The sequence below is a fragment of the Tenrec ecaudatus genome, chromosome 6, assembly GCF_050624435.1.
Source record: "Tenrec ecaudatus isolate mTenEca1 chromosome 6, mTenEca1.hap1, whole genome shotgun sequence".
Taxonomy (NCBI): Eukaryota; Metazoa; Chordata; class Mammalia; order Afrosoricida; family Tenrecidae; genus Tenrec; species Tenrec ecaudatus.
The window spans coordinates 5405839-5426678 of record NC_134535.1 but is presented as its reverse complement, the minus strand read 5'-3'; the positions used below and the strand labels follow the sequence as shown (position 1 = coordinate 5426678).

At 48.8% G+C, this 20840-nt stretch overlaps 1 protein-coding gene across 1 annotated transcript; it reads left to right on the top strand.

The window, feature by feature from the left end:
• Nucleotides 1-199: 199 nt before the first annotated feature.
• NUP50 (nucleoporin 50) lies at nucleotides 200-20752 on the top strand. Its single transcript, XM_075553511.1, has 8 exons — nucleotides 200-518; nucleotides 4707-4779; nucleotides 9033-9116; nucleotides 11055-11241; nucleotides 12841-13476; nucleotides 15569-15647; nucleotides 16814-16932; nucleotides 17803-20752. The coding sequence occupies exons 2-8, from the start codon at nucleotides 4711-4713 to the stop codon at nucleotides 18003-18005; spliced, it is 1377 nt and encodes a 458-aa protein (XP_075409626.1). The 5' UTR covers nucleotides 200-518; nucleotides 4707-4710; the 3' UTR covers nucleotides 18006-20752.
• Nucleotides 20753-20840: the final 88 nt, after the last annotated feature.

The window sequence follows — 20840 nt, the reverse complement described above, 5'->3', positions numbered from 1 at the left end:
CATGGGTGCGGGAGATGCGCATGCGTGCGGCGGTCGCGCGCCACCCAGTTCCCTTTGGCCGTCTTCCCGCGACGGTTTCCTAGCACTCGACGCATGCGCCGCCCGTCGCCACGCCCCGTGGAAGGAGGTGCTGCCGGCGAAGCCTCCGTCGCGCCTGCGCAGTAGCTGAACGCGGGCGTTTTTTTCCTTTTTTTTTTTTTTCTTCCCGGAGTTGGTTTTGAGGGGTTGAGTCGAGTTACAAAATGGCCGCCCGGAGTGTCTAGAACGCTGTTGCCCCGGCGGCGTTTGACGGAACGGCCAGCCTTCCTCTCACCCCCGAGCGCAGAGGCGAGCCCCCGGGGGTCATGGTATTTGGGACTTCGGGCTTGGCAACGACGACGTTCTTCGAGGCCCTCCACACACCGGAAGCGACCGAGCTCCCTCGGCCAGGAGACCCGCAGCCGCCTCAGCCCCGGGCGCCGAGACCCCAGGCCTGCCGTGTCCGCGCCCAGGGCCCAGCAAGTGCGACGACCGGCGAGGTGAGGGGCGACGGGGGGACGGGGGGGCGGGGCGCTGCCACGCAAGCCTGCTGTTTGTGAAGCCGGCGGCCGAGCGGCCGACCGCGGTGTCCGGCGTGGCCCGGCGCGGGACCCCGGCGGGCCAGCGGAGGTGGGAGGGCGAGGACAGGCGCCGGGCCCGCGCGGCCGCCTCCTGGGGTTGCCCCTGTACCCGTGCCCCTGCCAGCCCTTTCTGAGCCCCGTGCCCCCTTCCTCCGCCCCGGTCCCGGTCCCGGCTCTCTGAGGGGTTTTCCTCCGCCCGGCGCTGGCGTGTTCGGTCACCGGCCTGCGGGCACCTCACTTATCGTCGTTGGTTCCTTCTGGTGGATTCCGACTCCCAGCAACCCTACCGGTCATAGAGGACGGCCCCTGGGGACTCCGAGGCTGTAAACAGCCGCACCTTTGTCCCGCCGATCGGCGGGTGGATTTGAACCGCCGGTCTTCCCGTGAGCAGCTCAGCGCCCGAACCTCCCACCGCAGTCGCGTGCTTTCCGACCCACAGTGACCCCAAAGGACAGAGTGGACCCGCCCCGCAGGCTTTCCAAGACCGATCTTTCTGGAAGCGCGAGCGGCCACCTCTTCCTCTCGCGCTCGGAGCGGCTGGGCGTGTGGAACCTTGTGGTTGCCAGCCTGGCCCCTGATGCCGCTTCTGAGTTCACCCCAGGGGTGGGTCCATCCCAGAGACCAAGTGGCCTCAAAATCAAAACTCAGTCCGGCTCAGAGCGACACCGTAGGACAATAGAACTGTCCCTGTGGGTTTCAGAGACTGGGATGGAGTAGAAGGAAGGCCCAGCTTTCTCCTGTGCAGGGAGGTAGTGTGGTTGCTGGCTTCAAACTGCCTCCAAGACTCCCAAGTAACTTACAAAAAAGTTTTCTTTCCTTTGAGGTTCACTTTTCCTGCCATGTTACTTTTGTTCTTTGGGATCATTCAATAACTTGCTACTTTTTTTTTTTTTGGTACTCAGTTAAGCTCAAAGTTACCCTCATAGCAAGCACCTGGCAGTTGCTACGGACCAGGCCTTGTTCCGAGTACTTTTCCGAAGAGATCATTTTTCCCTTCCTGGGTAAAAAGAATTTTATTGCCCACCGCGTCTTGCTCTGAGCAGCCCTGGTGTCGTGGTGGATTACATGTTTGGCTGCTAACTGCAAGGTCCACACTTCAAAACCACCAGATTACACATTAAGAATACATGAGATGGAGTCTTGCCGTGTTCCTTATAAGGAGCGTTCTACTGGCTATACTTCTTCCAAGACAGATTTGCTTGTTCTGTTAGTCCATGGTACATTCATATTCATCAACACCGTAATTCAAACCCTTCAGTTCTGTGGTCTTCCTTGTTTTACATTCACTGCCTTCCAGTCATTCCTGACTCCCAGCAACCCTATCTGTAAGGCAGGGTAGAATGCCCCTTGTAGGTTTCTAAGGCCTTAAATCTTGACAAGAGCAGAAAGTCATCTTTCTCCTCTGAAGCCCCTGGTGCCTTCCAATTGCTCAGGGCTCCTTTCTTATTCATGTAACCTCCAACCAAACACACTGACTCGGAGCAACCTTATAGGACAAGGTAGAACTGCCCCTGTGGGTTTCCAAAACTAACTCATTAAAGAGAACGGGAGTAGAAAGCCTTATCTCCCCCCCCCCTGAACTGTTTCCAAGTCTTGATTCATACCTCAACTTTAATCTCTGCCCTATATTTTAAGTTCTGGCAGAAAAGTCATCTTTGATAGGCATTGCTTCTAGCAAACTTGTTTCTTAACTAATAACATTGATTAGACTCCTCCCGTGTGCTAGGCACGCTTCTAAACTAAGCTCTTTCCCTTTATCTCATTCATTTTATTGATCTCTGTCCATTTACAGACCAGAGGCTGTGGCACAGGTACTGTGTAACTTTGCCTCAGGTAATAAGGGGCCCATCGGATGAGTGAGTGGGGGCATTGCATGTTTACCTCTAAATAGATATACTTACTTGTGTGAGAAAGGAAGTGTGTAATACCCCAGCTTACCTACTCAACTGCTGGTCAAGCACTTACCTTGAGTGTTTGGAATAGATCAGTAAACAAAGCAGAAGTTCCTGCCCTCAGATTATAGGCTGATTCAGCACATTTACTCTAGAAGATTTTGCAATGCCAGCTATCTCTTCAGTTGGAAGTAAAACTCAGAAACCAACACCATAACCATCAAGACTCATAGTGACCCTATAGGAGAGAGTCGAGCTGGCCCTGTGGGTTTCCCAGGCTGCAAATCTTTCTGGAACACACAGATTGATTTCTCAGGTAGAGCCATTCATTGATGGTTTTGAACTGTCAAAACACACAATCCACTATGCTATTGGGACTTAATTGAGGATAAATGTTCAAAAGGATAAGTTCATATTTTATTCCTGCTGCTCTTTTGCACTTTCAGCCCTTTTGTAGCTACAGTTAATCTCAAATAACAGTAATGGCCATTTCAACTCCTCATCATTTCTGCCCTCTGGTGGAGATCGTGAATAAACTGAGAAATGGCGGGAAGAACCCGCAGAGTCCTAGCCTAGCAGATCAGTATTAGTTGCAAAGGATCCTGTCCTGAAGTACCTTGTTCATTTTTGTTAGGATTCCGAAGGTTGATAGCAAAAGTTGACTGATGTTATAGATTCTTGGATAATGGCTGAAAAATACATGTGTTTAATCTAGTGCTTTGTGTTTTAGACCTTGGACTATACAGTAGTTCATTCTATTTTCAGATAAAGAGAACATACTTATAAAAAGAAACATTCAAATATTAAGGTGTTGTTAAGGAACACTAGTGGCACAGTGAGTTATTTGTTGGGCTACGAATTGCAGTCAGTCATTTGAACCAGCTCCAGGGAAGAAGTTGAAAGCTGGCTGTTTTAATGAAGATTAACAGCCTTGGAAACAGGGAGCATTCGGGCTCTGTCGTAGCGGGCCTCTGATTTGGAATGGACTGGAGACGGCAGTGGGTTTGGGCTGGAATTTTTGTTTTATTCTGTTGTTTCAAGTTGAAAGACCCTGTGTAACCAATCTACAGGGGACCAGATTTGCAAGGCTTTTGGAATGCCAGCATTGGGATTTTATTACCTAGATACTAGACAGCAATGGGTAGTATGTGAGCTCTTTATCACCTTGAGACTCCAAGAAAATTTTTTGTTGACTGGTGGTACTGAAGGCAGAGAAGGAGGGACACAGTTTTCAGGAATTAAATGTTCAATTTTAGAAAGCCTGTTTTCCCATCAACAAACTTTAGACTTTGCACAACATGAAAGGAAGGGCTTTCTTATTGTGAATGTATTTCCAGTAGTTTATTAACTTCTTTAGAGGCATTCTGATTGCGCTGTTGAGTAAGCATTGGAATACTAACCACAGAGTCAGTGGTTCAAATCCAGCAGGTAGTCCTTGCGAGAAAGATGAGGTGGTCTACTCGTGAAAATGTGTAGCCTTGAAAGCCCAAATAGGGTGGCTCTGAGCTGGAATCAAACCAACAGCATTGGATATTAGTTTCATTAATAGGCTATCTTAAAGAGAATTTTTAATGTGAAAAGTGTTTTGTCTGTAAGATTAAGACTTGGCCTCAAGACTTTGAAGGTTGACATTGTGTTAAGCAATTGTTGAGGTCATATCATACTTTAGGTTTAAGATTTTTAAAAATGATTATTTCCTTTTTTGATTTTTAAAAATATTCTAATTTTGGTTAGTGTATTAAAAGCAAAACATACCCTTATTCAGTAAGTTTTACATGTTCACCTCTGCATTTAGAATGGTTACTGTCTATACATGTCATCCTTCTCCCTGTGTCTAGTGAAATTATGGTTGTTCTGAATCATAGCGACTCTGTATCCAACATAGTGACACACTGCCCTATTTTGAGCAATCTTCACAATTGGTCTCCTTTTCCCTTTTTTGATGGAGCTGTTGGGCAGAGGGAGGACCCATGCTGCTTGGGTGTTTTCCTGCTACCTCCTAGCACCAGCCCACCTAAAATTGATGGTGCAGGAGCCAAGCGCATCCCCTCCCCTCCCACTTGCACAGAGTTCTCACTACAGCCATTTCCCTTGGTAGCAGAAGGGTTTGGGTTGCATTTCATGAAGGAATTGATTTTTAAGTTTTTTTATAGGAGAGATGTCTTGATCTGGAAAACTTAAGCTGTTTCCTTTTACTTTTTTGTGTCGGGTTTAGAAAAATGGCCAAACGAATCGCTGAGAAGGAGCTGACAGACAGGAATTGGGATCAAGAAGACGAAGCAGAAGAGGTAAGAGTTGTATGCGTTCTTGCTGCTCAGATCACATTCATTTTGAGGTTCCTCATGAAATTATGAGGATAAAAATTAAAGGGCCCTTTAAGTGCATCTGAATGGTAAGTACTGTGGTTCCTTATAATTTAGCATAGAAAGTCACTAATTACATGGGGGTGGGCTTTTCCACTAATAGCTACATAACTTCTCCTTTTTAGAAGTAGCTTTTTCCTGAGTTTCATAAACTTGCCCTGTTCTGAAGGTTATGTGATCTGGGGTCACTGATGTTTTCTCGGTGCTGGCACATAGCTTTGAAAAGCAGGTCACTGACACCCTCTCCTGCTGCCAGGTCCTCGGCTTTAACTGCTAGGAGCTGGAAGTTGCCACCCTCGTTCTGTGCTCCTTAGAGTGGATCTGAGATCCCCCCAGAGCAACGATTGGTTACTGTAATACCGTGTGTCTTTGGGTTGTCCTCTACTTCTTGAGAAAGCCTTCTGATTTTCCTTCCGTAAAGAATAGGGCATGACCTATTTCTAGTGCCCTCTCAACAGTCTTAGCCTCCAAGGCTACACAAGTTGGCCTTTCAGATTATTAGAATAAAACCAGAAAACCAAGGCCTTATTGCCATGAAGTCTAGGCTGATTACTAGCGACCCCGTGTAGGGGTCCCCAGACTAAATCTACCTGAGCAGACAGCGTCGTCTTTCTTCTCGTTAAATTACTGACCAAGCAGTTAGCCCAGCACCCAACTCATCGCCAAAGTTTCCAAACAAAACTTGTAACCATGTTTCCAAGATTGTTTTTAGATGGCTGTCTTCTGTTTTTTTAATCTTCTGGTTGTCTTGCACCTCAATAGTGCCTATTCAAACAACATCGGACTATAAAGGCCCAGAATCCCATATTCGTTATAATAGCATTCAAAAATCCTGACAACTAAACATAGCAAGCAGCACGTACATCTCATGGCCCTTCTGTGCAAAACTGCCAGGCGGGTACTGGCACAGTGTACATGTAACCTGCAATACATGACTTGGTGGTCATAATAAATGCCTGTGTTGCTGGCTTATGTGTGTGCTGTGTTGTACTTTCTGACTGAAAGGCTTTGACACCTGGCCAAGCAGCATTCCACTTAGGGTCTGGCACTTGGAGTATGGTAGCATCGTCTGTTTAATTTTCATTTGACAATATCACCATCAAGTGTATCGTGGCTCCCAAACACAGAGCCAATGCTGGTAACGACAGCAGGAGGCAGAGTTGAGGTATCCATTTGGAAGCGAAGGAAACGTTCATTACACGACATAAGGTGGAAAACTCATGGCCATTAATGTTGGCGGTTTAGGTGTGGCTCATTCAGCAACCATGGCGATCCTCAAAAACAAAATCTCCCAACTGAAAGGATTCTCTAAGGAAAGCCACTAGCCCAATGAAAATCCCAGAGGGGCCTGTGTCTGTTACGGAGAAATAGCAGGTGGTGGTTCTGTGGGGAAGCACTTAGCTAATCACAGTTCAAATCTGCTCCACCGGAGAACCTTTACAGCCATGGTGCAGTGCTTCTCTGTCTGTCAGAATTAAGACCTCATGGCAGTGGGTTTTGCTTTTTTTGTTTTGAGGATCAAACAAAAGGGAATCCCTCTCAGCACCTTGACAGTCACTATGTGAAGCCTTGAAGCTTATTTGAAAGGCTTAAAGAAAGAGCAGGACCAGACTACAATAAGATGTTGAGGCAACAACAATTCATATAGTGTGCTGTTCACAGGAAGTATCTGTCGTGGACATTAGGCAGTGCATGACTCGGATGTTTTCCTTTATGAGTATATGGGTGACAGAGTTATTAATGTGTTGACAGGGCTTCTAACATTTCTGACTGATTTGGCATAGTAAATCTTAGGTTGTGGGTGTTTGGGGCTGTTTTATAAAGGGTTGCTGGGAGGTGGAACTGACTTGACAGCAGCAGCCTTTTGGAATGCCAGCATTGGGATTTTATTACCTAGCTACTAGACAGCAATGGATAGCATGTGAGCTCTTTATGACCTTGAGGCGCCAAGAAAATTTTCTGTTGACTGGTAGTGCTGAAGGCAGAGGGGGAGGGACACAGTTTTCAGGAATTAAATGTTCAACTTTAGAAAGCCTGTTTTCCCATCAATTAACTTTAGACTTTTCACAACATGAAAAAAAAATTTGTTTCCTGCTCTGGAAAAAAAATGCGGCAGAATCAACTGTGGTGTTGAACACTGCTTAAAAGGACAGTGCTCTGGGAACAGACTCGTTCTGGACGTATGGACAGATGACATTGTCTGCTCGTAGTGCACGTGGAGTTCATTCCACCGGGTCAGACTTTTCATCAAAAGCTTGCTATTTAGAGGTTCTGAGGAGATTGCAGAACAGTGTGTGACAAAAGCCTGATTTGTGGCAGACGGACTGGTTTTGCCACCACGACACCACCTACTATTGCAGCCATCTGTGTGCCAGTTTAGGGCAAAAACAGCATGCTACTCTAGCCCCACGCACCTTACTCACCTGACCTCGCTCCATGCAAGTTCTGTTTCCACGAATGAAGAGGGATATGAAAGGATAGCAATTTGACGACATAGAAGAAGAGGTGAAGAAAAAAGAGGGAGGTGCTGTCAGCCATCCAGACAGATGAACTTGACAAATGTTTCCAAGAATGGAATCTCAGATTTGACAAATGTATTAAGTGTAAGGGAGAGTACTTTGAAGATGATAGGTGTTTTGTTTAAAAAAAATTCATAGCTTGGGGAGAGGGTTCGTGTGTGCGCGCACCCCCTCATGTATGAAGTGATTGAATGTACCATGTCTTTGGTCAGGTGCATGTTACTGTTCAAAGTGACATCTTTGCTTTTCAGTACTTTAAAAAGAGGTCTTGTACAGCAGATTTATCCAATGTATTATGTCTTAATTTTCTTGATTGCCTCTCTCAGGAGTGTTAATGGTAGATCCAAGTAATATCAAATCCATTAATATTTTCTGCATTTCTCATATTATTGGTCCAGTTGTGAGGATTTCTCTTTTTATTTTTTTAAAGATCATTTTATTGGGGGCTCTTTCAGCTCTTTGAACAATCCACACACATCATTTGTATCTAGCATATTTATTTGTACATATGTTGCCATCATTATTTTCTAAATGTTTACTTTCTATTTGAGTCCTTGGTACCAGCTCCTCTTTTTCCCTGTCCTTACGGCCCCCTCACACCCTCATGACCCCTTGATAAATTGTAAATATTATTTTCTGATCTTACACCAATCACTGTCTCCCTTCCCCCACAGTTTCTGTTGTTCCTCCCCCAAGGATGTGTGTGGTTATGTGTCAGTCATTGTGATTGGTTCCCCTATCCTAATTATTATTTTTAAAACTATAAACCAAACCCACTACTATTGAGTCGATTCCAGCTCAATCCCTCTACGACAGAGTAGACCGCCCCTGTAGGTTTCCAAGAAATGTAAATTTTTATGGGAGCGGAAAGCCTCATCTTTGTCTGTGGAACAACTGATGGTCTCAAACCACCAACCTTGTGGTTATCAGCCCAACACTTAACCCCCTGCGCCACCAGGGCTCCTCATGCTTATTGCCATCGAGTCACTGCCGACTCATAGGGACTCTTTAGTAGAACTGCCCTGTAGGTTTTTGAGCCTGCCACTACTTACAAGTATTTTCAAACGATAGAAGGTTTCCAAGGTTGTGAACTTTAAGGGCTCAACTCTCTTTGGAGTTAGCAGACCAGCGTTTCCCCAACAGTGCCATCCACTTGCTGCCAGCAAGTTAATACAAACTCATAGCAACCCATAGGACAGGGTAGAGCTGCCCATGTGAGTTTTCCAGACTAACTCTATGAGAGTAGAAAGCTGCCTCTTTGTCCTCTGGATCGGCTGGTGGTTTTGAACTGCTGAACTTACAGATTGTGGTTCAGCACATAACCACAAGGCACCAGACCCCTAACAGTACACAGGGCTCCCTTTAACTGAAGGTCTTGAATGTTTTGTGCCTATTGTACAGGGTGAACGAATGCGCGCATGCATGCGTGTATGTGTGCACATACGTCTCTGGAGACTGATTTGAAGCCTAGGTGTGTGTAGACTGGGACATTGCTGATGCGCCTAATTAGAATTGAAAGCTAGATAAGAAGTTAACCTCCCTCCTCTGTCATCTTTGTTGTATGTTAGCAGTATTTGAAAACCAGTTTCTATGGAAGTGTGTTCTAGCTTTTTTGCTCACTTTTGGCCTTAAATCCTATTTATCTGTGCACTCCTGCAGGTGGGAACGTTCTCAGTGGCCAGTGAAGAAGTCTTGAAGAATAGAGCCATCAAAAAGGCAAAACGTCGAAGCGTTGGATTTGAAGTGAGTGCTTTTCGTGTCAGGTGTGTGTGTTGAGTCCTGGTGAGATTGGGGTCTGAGCTGCAGAGTGTGTCTACCTCCAGGACAGATGGGCCAACCGAGATATCCCAGAGCATGGGCGCTCTCATGCAAGTCCTTGCTAGGGGCCTGAGGGATGTAGCTTTACCAACTGTGACTTCTGTGCCTTCAAAGGGGCGTTCTTATGATTGAGGAAATGTTCTAGACAGGTGACATCTTTTCTGAGGAAAAGCTAGTGTAACAGTACAAATCACTGAGATGCTGGACTGTGTACTTGTTTCCCAAAGAGCAAATTTATTGATAAAAGTCAGCATATCTGTACAACACTGGGACCTGCCTTATGAATGAAACATTTGGGGAGGGGTTGATGGGGGAGACACACCTAGGGTGTAGGGAGCCCGCCCTGCTAGGGAGCCAGACTGGAGCACCTCTCCATCAGTAGGGACTCTTCATTTTTAAGGTCACCCATTGTTGCTTTTGTTAAACCAGTTTGTACATTCTGTGATGGTTCTAGAGCCAAGTTGCTGTCAGAAGTTCCCCAAGTAGTGATAAATTGCCACGTGGCTGTAAAGTCTGTTACGCTGTTGTTAGATGCCATTGAGTCGGTTCTGTTCGGTAGTGACTGCAACAGAACATGCCATGCTCACAACTGTTTCTGTGCCTGAGCCCATTGTTGGAGCCTCGTGTCTGTCCATCTTCTTCAGGGCCTTCCTCTTTTTCACTGCCTCTCAACTTTACCAAGCATGATGTCCTTCTCCTAAGGACTGGTCTCTCCTGAGACCAGAGTAGGTAAGGTGAAGTCTTGGCATATCTGGCTCTAAGGAGTACTCTAGGTGTGCTCCTTCCAGTACAGATTAGTGTACCCTTTCGCAGTCCATGGTACTTTGAATCTTCTTCTCCAGCACCACCATTCAAATGCATCGACTCTTGGGCCACCTCACAGCTCATCCATGCATCATGGCTTCCCAGTGATGGCTGTCTCCTTCTTTGTGGTGGGTTTTAAGTCACCTAAAGTCAAACAACCCTCAGAATCTACCTTGATTTGTTACCTGCATTAAGAGGCCATGCACACCGACGTCCTGCTTCTGAGATACCGCCATCAATGTCCACCCAAAGCCAGTAGCCCCTCACATGCGATGTGATTGAGATGTCTCACTTTGTGGAGCAAAACATCGACAGTAAACGAGCTCCCCATGTAGACAATGGAGAAGTTCTTGTGTCGGTCATTTGGGTGAAATCGTGACTGAGTGCTTTATGCATCTGTGGAACCCATACCCCTCCTCAGAGGGCCTTGGGGGCTCGGGAGTACTTTGTGCAGTACTAGTAGAGTAGCCAGGGGACTGTGGTCCCGGAAGCAGATGCATGCCCCTGCCAGGGGCTGCGGGCACCTTGAGGGCTTCAGTAGGGATGCCCAGCCTTTCCAGAGCTGCTTAGGTAGGTTGTGAATGAGCAGGAGGCCCTGGCAGGTGGCTTCTGGAAACAAATAAGGCTTGTTAAAGAAGTCCAGTTTTGAGAAGGGTTGAGGATCCCTGGGGCTGACAGCTGCAGAGACGGTTCTCAGAAAATGTGTACTTTCACTTGACTGTGGATTTTACAACTTCTCAGCAGGTGATCTTGGATAAGTACTATTACATTGGACAAGTGTGGAAAGTCTGTTGGGGTTTAGTTGTATTGAGAACATGCTTAGATTCTTTTTCTGGCTGGGTGGTGAGTACATGGGTTTATGGCCTAGTTCTGTATTTCTTTGTTCATATTAAGGGTGCACCCTGCACTTGAAAAGGCATCCCACATCCAAGTTGGCTAGCATTTCTGACTGTCTCAGTTTGGTTCTGTGGGACCAGCAACTTCCTTGTCATGTGGGTATGTAGGGATTCAGGGTGCTGCTGGGCACTGTCTAACGTGCACCCTTTCTTTCTATTCCAGTCTGACAGTGGAGGGGCTTTTAAAGGTTTTAAAGGTTTGGTCACACCTCCTGGAGGAGGAAGCGGGTTTTCTGGCTTTGGGAATCTCTCGGACGTGAAGCCATTAGGACTATCCAATGGAAACAGTGTGGCCAGCACCCCCATCTTCACCAGCACAAAGGAAACAGCAGAGACCAAGGCCAACTTTGGTAAGCAGTTTCCTTTGTTTTTTTCCTTCCTTCCTTTTTTTAAATCTTTTTATTAGGGACTCATACAACTCTTACCACAATCCGTACATACATCAATTGTGTAAAGCACATTTGTACATTCATTGCCCTCATCATTCTCAAAATATTTGCTCTCCACTTAAGCCCCTGGCATCAGCTCCTCATTTTTCCTCCTCCTCGCTTCCCCCTCCCTCATGAACCCTTGATAATTTATAAATTACTATTTTGTCATATCTTGCTCTGTCTGATGTCTCCCTTCACCCACTTTTCTGTTGTCCAACCCCCAGGGAGGAGGTCAAATATAGCTCCTTGTAATCGGTTCCACCTTTCCAACCCACCCTCCCTCTACCCTCCCAGTATAGCCACTCACACCACTGGTCCTGAAGAGATCATCCGCCCTGGATTCCCTGTGTTTCTAGTTCCTATCTGTGCCGGTGTACATCCTCTGGTCTAGCCAGACTTGCAAGGTAGAATTGGGATCATGATAGTAGCGGTGGAGTATTTAGGAACCAGAGGAAAGTTGTATTTATCATCGTTGCTCCATCGCACCCTGACTGGCTCGTCTGATCCCCGATAGGTACACAGTTTCCTTTCTGCATCACATCCAGTTATGTGTGACTGAGAACTGTACACGACTGTTCTTATAATGATTTATCTTGCTACTGGGGCTCTGAGCAAACTCAGGGTGATATCAGAAAGCAGGAAGATGGTGACTGTTGGCAATGGTTTACACAGCTAGAGGGGAGATTAGGGGCTTCTGTCCTCAGCCCTTCAGTGACTAGCTGTGGCCATGGTAAATCCCTTTGAGCTCAGAATCCTCCACTCTAAAGGCTTTCGTTCCCATCTGTCCATCTAGGGCCTCCCATGACCTTTGACCACACTGTCCCTTGGTTGCTGACCTGCTTTGAGGACAGGGGTCAAGAACCCTTAGAACTGGCAATAGAATTGAATTGACACCATTGAGCCCATTCCAAATCACGGCAGCCTTACAGGGCAGAGTCAAACTGCCTCCCCAGGATTTTTGAGATGGTAAATCTCTATATGGAGCAGCTGTTGGGTTTGAACTATGGACTTGGATGTTAACAGCCCAGAGCATGGCCCACTATGATATGAAGACAGCTGATGATCTTGATGCATTGTGCAGTTCCATTTGAATCCACGTCACCGACGTCAGCACTCTGCTCTCAAGGTGCTGACTACTCTGAATCTCTCTCACTCAAGCCAAGTATGCGCGATTGGACATGCCCTGACATAAGCTCTCCTCTGACCTGGCATGGTCGTGTTGTGCCAGGACCGGTGTAGCCGCGGACATGGAAATTGCCCTGACATTTTTGTTTGGGAGTGGGCACCTGGAGTGTGGGGGGACCAGGGGTGTTTGTGAATTTTCTCAACTCAGTGCCCAATGTATGATGGAATCTCAGGACAGTTTAATTGGCTCTTTGGAAACCCTCTTTCCTGAGGTTGCACTTCATTCTTAAAGTGGGGTTGAAATGACATGAAAGCTGAAAGGATGCAGTATTACAGAAACCTAGAGTTTTTTATCAAGCCAATGCTTGCTAAGCACCTTTTCACTTCCTCCAGGTTCTGTGACTTCCAACGGCCCCAGCTCCTTGGTGGAGGCCAAGATGTCCAATTCCAGGGCGAATGGCAGCAGTCCGCAGCCCTCGTCAGGCTTCTCAGCCAGCTCTGTGTGCCCCAGGAGCGCCTATCACAAACAGTTAGCGGCCCTGAACTGCTCTGTCCGAGACTGGATCGCCAAGCATGTGAACACCAACCCACTCTGTGACCTGACACCCATCTTCAGAGACTACGAGCAGCACCTCGCCAGCATCGAGCAGAACCACGGCCCCGGGGGCAGTGGCAGTAGACCAGAAGCGCAGCCGCCGCCGCTATGTGGGCCTACAAAGTTACAGCAGGAGTCACCTTTCCTGTTCTCCAGCAATAAGACTGAGGCTCCGTCGGAGAAGGCAACTGAGATCGGGTCTGAGACAAAGAAAGACCCGGCCCTGGGAACCACAAGTGCCTCATTCAGCTTTGGCAAGAAAGTAGACAGCGCGGTCTTGGGCTCACTGAGCTCTGGGTCCCTGACTGGGTTCTCATTCCCCTCTGGAAATACCAGCTTGTTTGGCAAAGATGCTGCCCAGAACACACCAGGGGACTCACCCTTCACCACCAAGGCGCCCAAGAGCCAGACAGAAGGCAGCAACGAATGTAAAGGTAATGAGGAAGCAGTGGTGGCTGATCTCAGGTGTGGTTGGCTCCTGTCTGGTAGGAACAGGTCAGGTGGGCTGGGTTCAGATAACGGCTTTGGCACCTGGTCTCCGTGCGCTGCCTTATACTGCTTCTACAGAACAGACCTGATCTATGGGCTGGTTGTGATGGCCTTGTCTTTGTCTTTAGTGAGATAAAAGGAGCCCTGGTGGCCCTGCAGGCTTAGGCTGCTGACAGCAAGGTCAGGGGTTCAGGCTCCCCGGCTGCTCCCAGGGTGAACAAGCCCAGCTGTTCACATAAAGATGGATAGCCTTGGAAACTTTCTAGAAGGATGCCAGGAGTCAGGATGACCTCGCTGGCAGTAGGCTGGTTTTGATGGTTAGTGAGAGAAAAACATCTTTTGACACTGTTTTTGTGAAAATAAAGGTGCTTAAGGAAACCTTGACCCCTTTAACCTGACCCCTCTGAAGGACAGAGGCAGGCCTGTCCTAGCCCAAAGGGCGCTAAGGCACTGTGTTCCCAGGAGGGAGCTGCCCAAGTTTCCAGAGACAGTTCGGGGCCTCTGGCTCTGGCTCTTGTCTGTCTGCAGGGATTTGTCCCAGTGGGCGGCCAGAAAGAAAACGGCTGTTTTCCTGGTCCACAGGGCGGAATCATCTCACTTGAATGTGGGTCTTTGCAATGGTGACTACACAGCCCCACATACATCCTTTTGGAGTGCATATGAACAGCACAGAGGCGCCCTGCTGGCACTGTGGGTTAAACAGTTCAAACGTACCTGCTGCTCTTGAGATACTCAGCAGCAGAGACCCTGGGGAGCAGCCTCCTCTATCTTGTACAGCAGCTAAGAGCTGCAGTTGCCTCTGGGGGTGGGTGGCACCAGCAGGGGAAGGGCAGTGGTGGCCTGCTACCTGGGAGCTGGCAGGAGTGAGTACTCTTGCGCATCAAGCCCTGTAGCGTCTCAGCTCTGACTTTGCAAGCCCCAGTGTAAAAGGGAAGTTGAATTTGAACTCTCAGCCTCAGGGTGGCAGTTAATTTTCTAAGGCAGTGGATCTCAACCTTCCTAATGCTGCAACCCTTTAATACAGCTCATTGTATTGTGGTAATCCTCTGGGCCATAAATTTACTTTAGTTGCTACTTCATAACTGTAGTTTTGCTACTGTTATCAATCAGACAACCCCTGTGAAAGGGTCGTTTGATCCCCAAAGGGGTTGTGACCCACAGGTTGAGAACCGTTTTAAAAGATTGGCACATGGTGCCCCAGACGACTTGAAGGCTTATGAGCTGGGGACTCTCCAAGAGCCTCACCTCTTGGGCCTGGGGACAGTTTAGGTGGCCTGGGAACTGCTTTTAACAAATGCCCAAGGAGATGCTCAGATACAGTGGTCTGAGAATGGGGGCCTTCTCCATACCTTCTGGTGTGTCTTGACTTTCTCTGTATTGTGCATAGTTTCTGGCATGCTCAGAAGTAGACTGGGCTCAATGCCAGGGTCACCAGCAGTGTCTTCTTCGGGTCAGTCTTGGGGCTTGGCTCAGAGCAGAAGTTTCCAACCTCGAAGTGACTCTTGTCACACGGTGGTTTGGATCCCAGTGGTGTGGACATTGTGCTGTTGCATGATCAACGTGTTTGGAACATGGTGAGAGTGACTGACTGGAGCCCCTAGACTCCCTCAGCAAGGGTGCCACAGACCTTCCCTTTGTGAACTGGGTGCCAGCGGCCCTGGGAAGTAGGGTTCCAGCACTGGCAGTCTCTGTCTAAATCTAGTGACCCACTAGGGACGGTGGTGGCATTCATACAGATCTTCAATGTCATACTTAGATTCGCCTTTGAAGTGATTTCTTTGACAATGTCCCCCATTTAAAAAAAAAGGCTTGTCCTGTTTTCCTTAGCCCTTGCTTATATTTGTTCATTTTTGGTGTGGCGTGGCCTTGGCCGCAGGCTGGCTGCGGGAGGCACTGTGTGGGTGGGGTTCATTCCAGGAGAAGGGTGCTGCCCCAAACTGGATCTTGTTAGAGACTGCCCACTGCCGTGTGCGCGTAGATTGAGGTGCGGGGCTCATTTTCACACTGCTGAGTGGTGTTCCTCGCTTTCTGTAAAAGGTGGAGATGAAGAGACTGACGAGCCACCTAAAGTAGTAGTCACTGAAGTCAAGGAAGACGATGCTTTTTATTCTAAAAAGTAAGTATAGACCGGGAGCTGCCCTGCTCGGCGTTCCTGCTCCCCCTGTTGGCTTTGGCGCTCAGCTGCCCGTTTGAGAAGAAAGCCCCTGGACTTGGAGGGCCCGCTGTATCTTTTGCAGAGGAGGCCGGCCACCTCAGATGCTTCCTGGGACAGGTTTCTAGGAAAAGTCGATTAGCATGAGGGATCTGAAGAGACTAGCACTTTGTTTCTCTTGTTTTTATGTTTACGGTGGTTATAGGTAACACGGAGGCAGGGCTCTGACTGAAAGCAAATTTTCTAGTCACAATGAAGCAAAGGAGCCATCCAACTGTGGGGTGTGGTTAGTGCCTAGAGGAGAGGCTTGAGGTGAGCATATGGCCCTGCCCTGCCAGGGCTGCTTTATTTCCCGCTAACCTCAACACAGATGGTGAGACTCCTGAGGAGAGTGTCAGAGGAAGAGGGAATGGGGTGGGCGAAGTCCTCACATCACAAACAGGGAGGGCAGGCAGGGGCTCTGCTGTGATTGATTGATTTATCTTTCTACTTAAGAAAATACAATTTTGGGTGGTGGTATTAGAAAGTTTTATAAGGACCACTAGTTAATTTTTTTTTTCATTGAGGAGGGGTTTTGGAATATTTTCTCAGGATCTGGAATATTTTCTCAGGCTTTGTGCTTTTTGGCCTTGTCAGTCAGGATCAGTCAAAGATTGCTCTTAATGCTTTGGGGGGTATTTATCTGCCTTCTCATTTGGGGGTATTTGTCTTAACTATTCATTGGGAAGGGGGATGAAGGCTTACATGACAGACCATGGGTTTTCCATAGCATCTGTCAGCCCCTCTCGTGCACTGCCGTGCCCACCGTGAAACATCACTCACCCATGTGCATCCGTCTTCCCTGGCCGGTCCGATTACATTCCTGCCTGCCTCACACTTCTAAGCTTTGTCCTTGGGTCAGGGCTGCTGCCACTTTCATCTCAGCTGGCGGACTATCCTAAGGACTTCTGGGGTTCGTGTCTCCCTAGTGCTATAGTGCTGTTGTTCATCTTAAGCTAGTCTGTTACTTGGGAAGATTGGTGACGGGGGATGTTAGCACAGGTTAGCCCACCACATGCATCACTTGTTGGAATGTTGTGGTCTGACTTGGGGCCTGGAACCTACTCACACCTGCTGTTTCTTTACCACAGGTGCAAACTGTTTTACAAGAAGGACAATGAGTTTAAAGAGAAGGGTGTAGGCACGCTGCACCTAAAGCCCACCACAAACCACAAGACCCAGCTTCTCGTGCGGGCAGACACTAACCTAGGTGGGTATTCTGCCAGGTGTATGGTGGCCGCAGGCCCATGGCTGCACTTAGTTGCAGGCCGTTTTCACATGTGATCACTGGAGTATGTTTGGGCCACATGGCCTCTGAGATGTCTGAGTGCCGGCAGATGCAAGCCAAGCATCATAGCCTAAGTGGGTTTGGTTGCTCTCTATAGGCAGAAAGGTTGGTTTGATTCTCCTCTATATGGCAGGAAAGGTGCTAAACATGCTGGGGGTTGGGGCGGTTTACTGAACAGAGGCTGGTGACCATTTAGTGCAGTCCTCTGGCCTATTGGTGTGCCCTGGTGGTGCCATGGGCTAAGCATGTCACTAAGCAGAGAGTTGGCATTTCAAGACCACCATCTGCTTTTCAGGACACAGATGGGGCTCTCTGCTCCCATAAGATTTACGGACTCGGGCACCAGTTCCTTTAATTATCAGAACTCACTCCACACAGTGAGTTTGGATTTGTGTTTTGACAGCATCGATCCGTCCATTCAGGAGAGAGGAAGGCCTTGCTCCAGGCAGAAGGAGCCAGTTCTGAGGGTTGGCCCAGAGCTGTGCCACAATAAGAAGGGCAGGGGCCATTGCTGGTCCTGGCAGTGATGTCACAGTCCAGGGGAGACGCCAGGTTACCTCGGCTTGTTGCTCCTCAAACACAGACTTTTCCTGGTTCAGAGGATGGAACATTCTGGAAGAATTCTGCAGGTGTAATTGTAAGAGTCTAGGGAAGGTCAAAGGGCGGAGTCAGCAGAGCCTTCCTGAGCCCCAGGTGTGAACCCAGGGGGTCTAAATGGTGTCACTAGGTAACGGGCAGTGTGTTGAAGGCTCTGGTGTGTGTAACGAGAGTGTCTCTTCTCGGTCTCTGCAGGCAACATACTGCTGAATGTCCTGGTCTCACCCAGTATGCCCTGCTCCCGGACCGGCAAGAACAACGTGCTGATTGTCTGCGTTCCAAATCCACCTGTCGACGAGAAGAACGCCACCATCCCCGTGACCATGTTAATTCGGGTCAAAACCAGCGAGGATGCTGATGAGCTGCACAAGATTTTGCTGGAAAGGAAGGAAGCCTGAGGCTGCCAGGAATGGGTGCCTCACCACCGCTCCCTCGCCTGCCACTGTGGGCATTCTGTTCTCCTCTTCTGCTTTGACGTTCTAGGAACTTCGAGATAACGTAAAACGTCAGTGAGGAAAACAAGTATGGCCAATAAAACCTTTGAATGTTAAGTGTCAAGAAACTGTATTCGCCCTTCTTAGGAACTGTCCAGCGAGGACCATGTATTTGGACAAAACCTTTTGGAAGATTTTTTTAAGTTCATTTGTTCCTTTAACCGGAAGTGATTACTTAGCGGACTGCAATCAGGGTAGCAATGCAATTTCCCAAAGGCGTCCCTCAGTGGTCACCCTCTGTACCCACTGACTGGGCTACCCCCAGCAGTGTCCTCCCACAGGCGCTGTTCCCACCAGGTGACAGAGTTGGACTTGCTTTGCTGTGTTTCATGAAGAGTTTTTCTGGTTAATCAGCCTGTTTTGTATGTACCGACAGTGGTCTTTGACCCACTGGGTGGCTATTCGTGTGAACTGCCAGGAGCAGGTTGGGGCCGGGCCCTGTGTCTTTTGAGTTTATGGATATCTCTTGAGTGCGGCTCCTCCTGTGTCCCCCCAAAAGGCAGTTGGGATCAAGGGGGATTGAACAGAAATTGGTTTTTAAAGCACAGTGTCAAGCGGGTGCCTTCTGGAGAGGGAAGTAAACCCTTGTAGAAAGTGCAGGCGGATAGAGAGGTGTGGGTGTTCTCAGTGGACCCTCTGGACTGACACTTGTGTTCTCTGGGTGACGTCCGGAGGAGCCTCGTGCACCCTTGTGCTGTGTGTGCACCTGGAGACGCCAGGAGATGTGTGACTTTTGCTTTGCCTTTAACTTGAGACAGCAGTACATTCATCAACCTGCAGTCTTTACTTTCTGAAGGGTCAGGTATGGCTGTGTCCTTTCCCAGGGAACCAGGGTCAGTTGGGTGCAGGAACACACCTGTCTTGTCGGGCCAGGGCAGTCCACTCTGCACCTTCTCAAGCCCCCTGGCATGAGGATTTGGTGTACATTTGACTAGACACCCCTAGTCGCTCATTTCTTCCTGCCGATCACCTTCTGTGATTGAGCCTCGGGTCTGGGCCGGGCCTGGCTCCTACACTGGTGTCTGGGACATTGCAGAGTTTGGCTTGGAAGCACAAGTCAGTGGAGTGACTGGATGGTACTGTTGCTGTGAAAATGACGGGCTGCCATCGAGTGTAAGGTGTGGAAGCCCATTTCATAGCTAAGTACTTGAACACTGAGAGGCCTGAGGTGAGGTGCCAGCCAGTGGTCATGTGCTCCCCACTTCATTCTGGATGCCCTCGGGGGTGAGGCCCCACCGTGACTGGCACGGGCCAAAGGAAGGGTGCATAGGCACGCCTTTTCCTTTTGCAGTGCGAAAGCTCCAGAGGCCTGCTTGCCCACCTATTAGGTCAGCAGGTGGTGGTGGTGGGACCCAGCCCCACTTGGAGCAGCTGGGTTCAGTGGCTAGAAGGGCAGGTAGGACTCCATGTGGTGCCTGATGGTGCACTTGGTCGTGATCACCACTCCCCTGTGCTCTGAAAAGAGCAGGAGGAAGGGATCTCGTACGCCGGCAGAAATGAGTAGGTGGGTGTGACCTTCCTTTTCCCCTCTAACATTCCCAGCAATGTTCTGCTGCTAAAAGACTGTCACTGTTCGTGAAAATTACAGGGAAAATGTGCTCTGTCCCATGGCTCCTAATGGGACATCACCTCCAATCAGAGCCCTTTCTGTTCTGGGGGCCGTGCTGGTCTGTGGCCCTGAACCATGAGATCCTCCACTCTGGGGGTGACGTGGTAGGTGGCTGCCCCTGTCCGGGGCTGGCCGAGCTGTGCTTTTCTTAACTCTGGTCTTTCCTGCTAAGCCCTGACCCTTGGTCCTTTTAGTTGGCTGTTTATCTTGAAAAGGAAGCTTTTACATCAGCCACTTCCATGAGGGAACCTGGGCAACTGTACCCTCTAGAATGTCTCTGGTCTTGTTCTCCGATCGATCGGATTGTTCTGTGCCTGTCTTCACGGGTGCTGGCTGTCCGCAGAGCTGCCTCTGCTGTGAGAACAGCGGCTAAAAGCCAGTGTCCCGTCCCTGAGGCCAAGGGGGCTGCTTTCCACAGGAGGGCCAGCCTGGCTGCTTGTGCACAGACCTACTTTCTGTAAAAGGGACGGTTTTACAACTTCCCTGTAAATCATACTTTCCATATGCTGCATGCCAAAAAGAAAAGCAACAAACCCCCTACCTGTTGTGGGTCTAGGAGAAGAAAGCCTGGCCTATTCCCCAGACTCCTCCGACCATGGCCTTCACACAGAAAGCCTCTGCTTCAAGGCAAACAAGCTGAGCTCTGTTTGTGGCTTTGCTGTTGAAACATGTTAGCAACTGTTAGATCTGGAAGCTTTGCAAACAAAAGGCTCTGGCGCTGCCCGCCTGCGTTTCCCCCGCCCCCCCCCCCCCATTTCTCAAATGCTGGAAGTGGGGCTTTTAAAGAGGGGGTGTGCTCCCTGGGGCCAGGAGGTGTCTCCACAGCCAGTCCCTGGTTACGCCAAGAACAGAGGACCACCTCAGCCGGCACCTCCCCCCACAGTCAAATGGAGAAACTGTTTTTATTTCAAATATGAAATTATTTTCTAAAACAAGCTACTTGAACTGTGCAGCAATGTAATCTCAATCTGTACGACTGTGTGGCTGCCCTGCTGGGGACATGTCACAACCCATGAAATGTGAATAAAGGACATAAACAACCTGATGTGTGACACACTCCTGTCCCTCTGTGGGACACTGACAATGCCGAATGGGAAGGGCAGCAGGAGGCCAGGGAGAGGCAGCTTAGA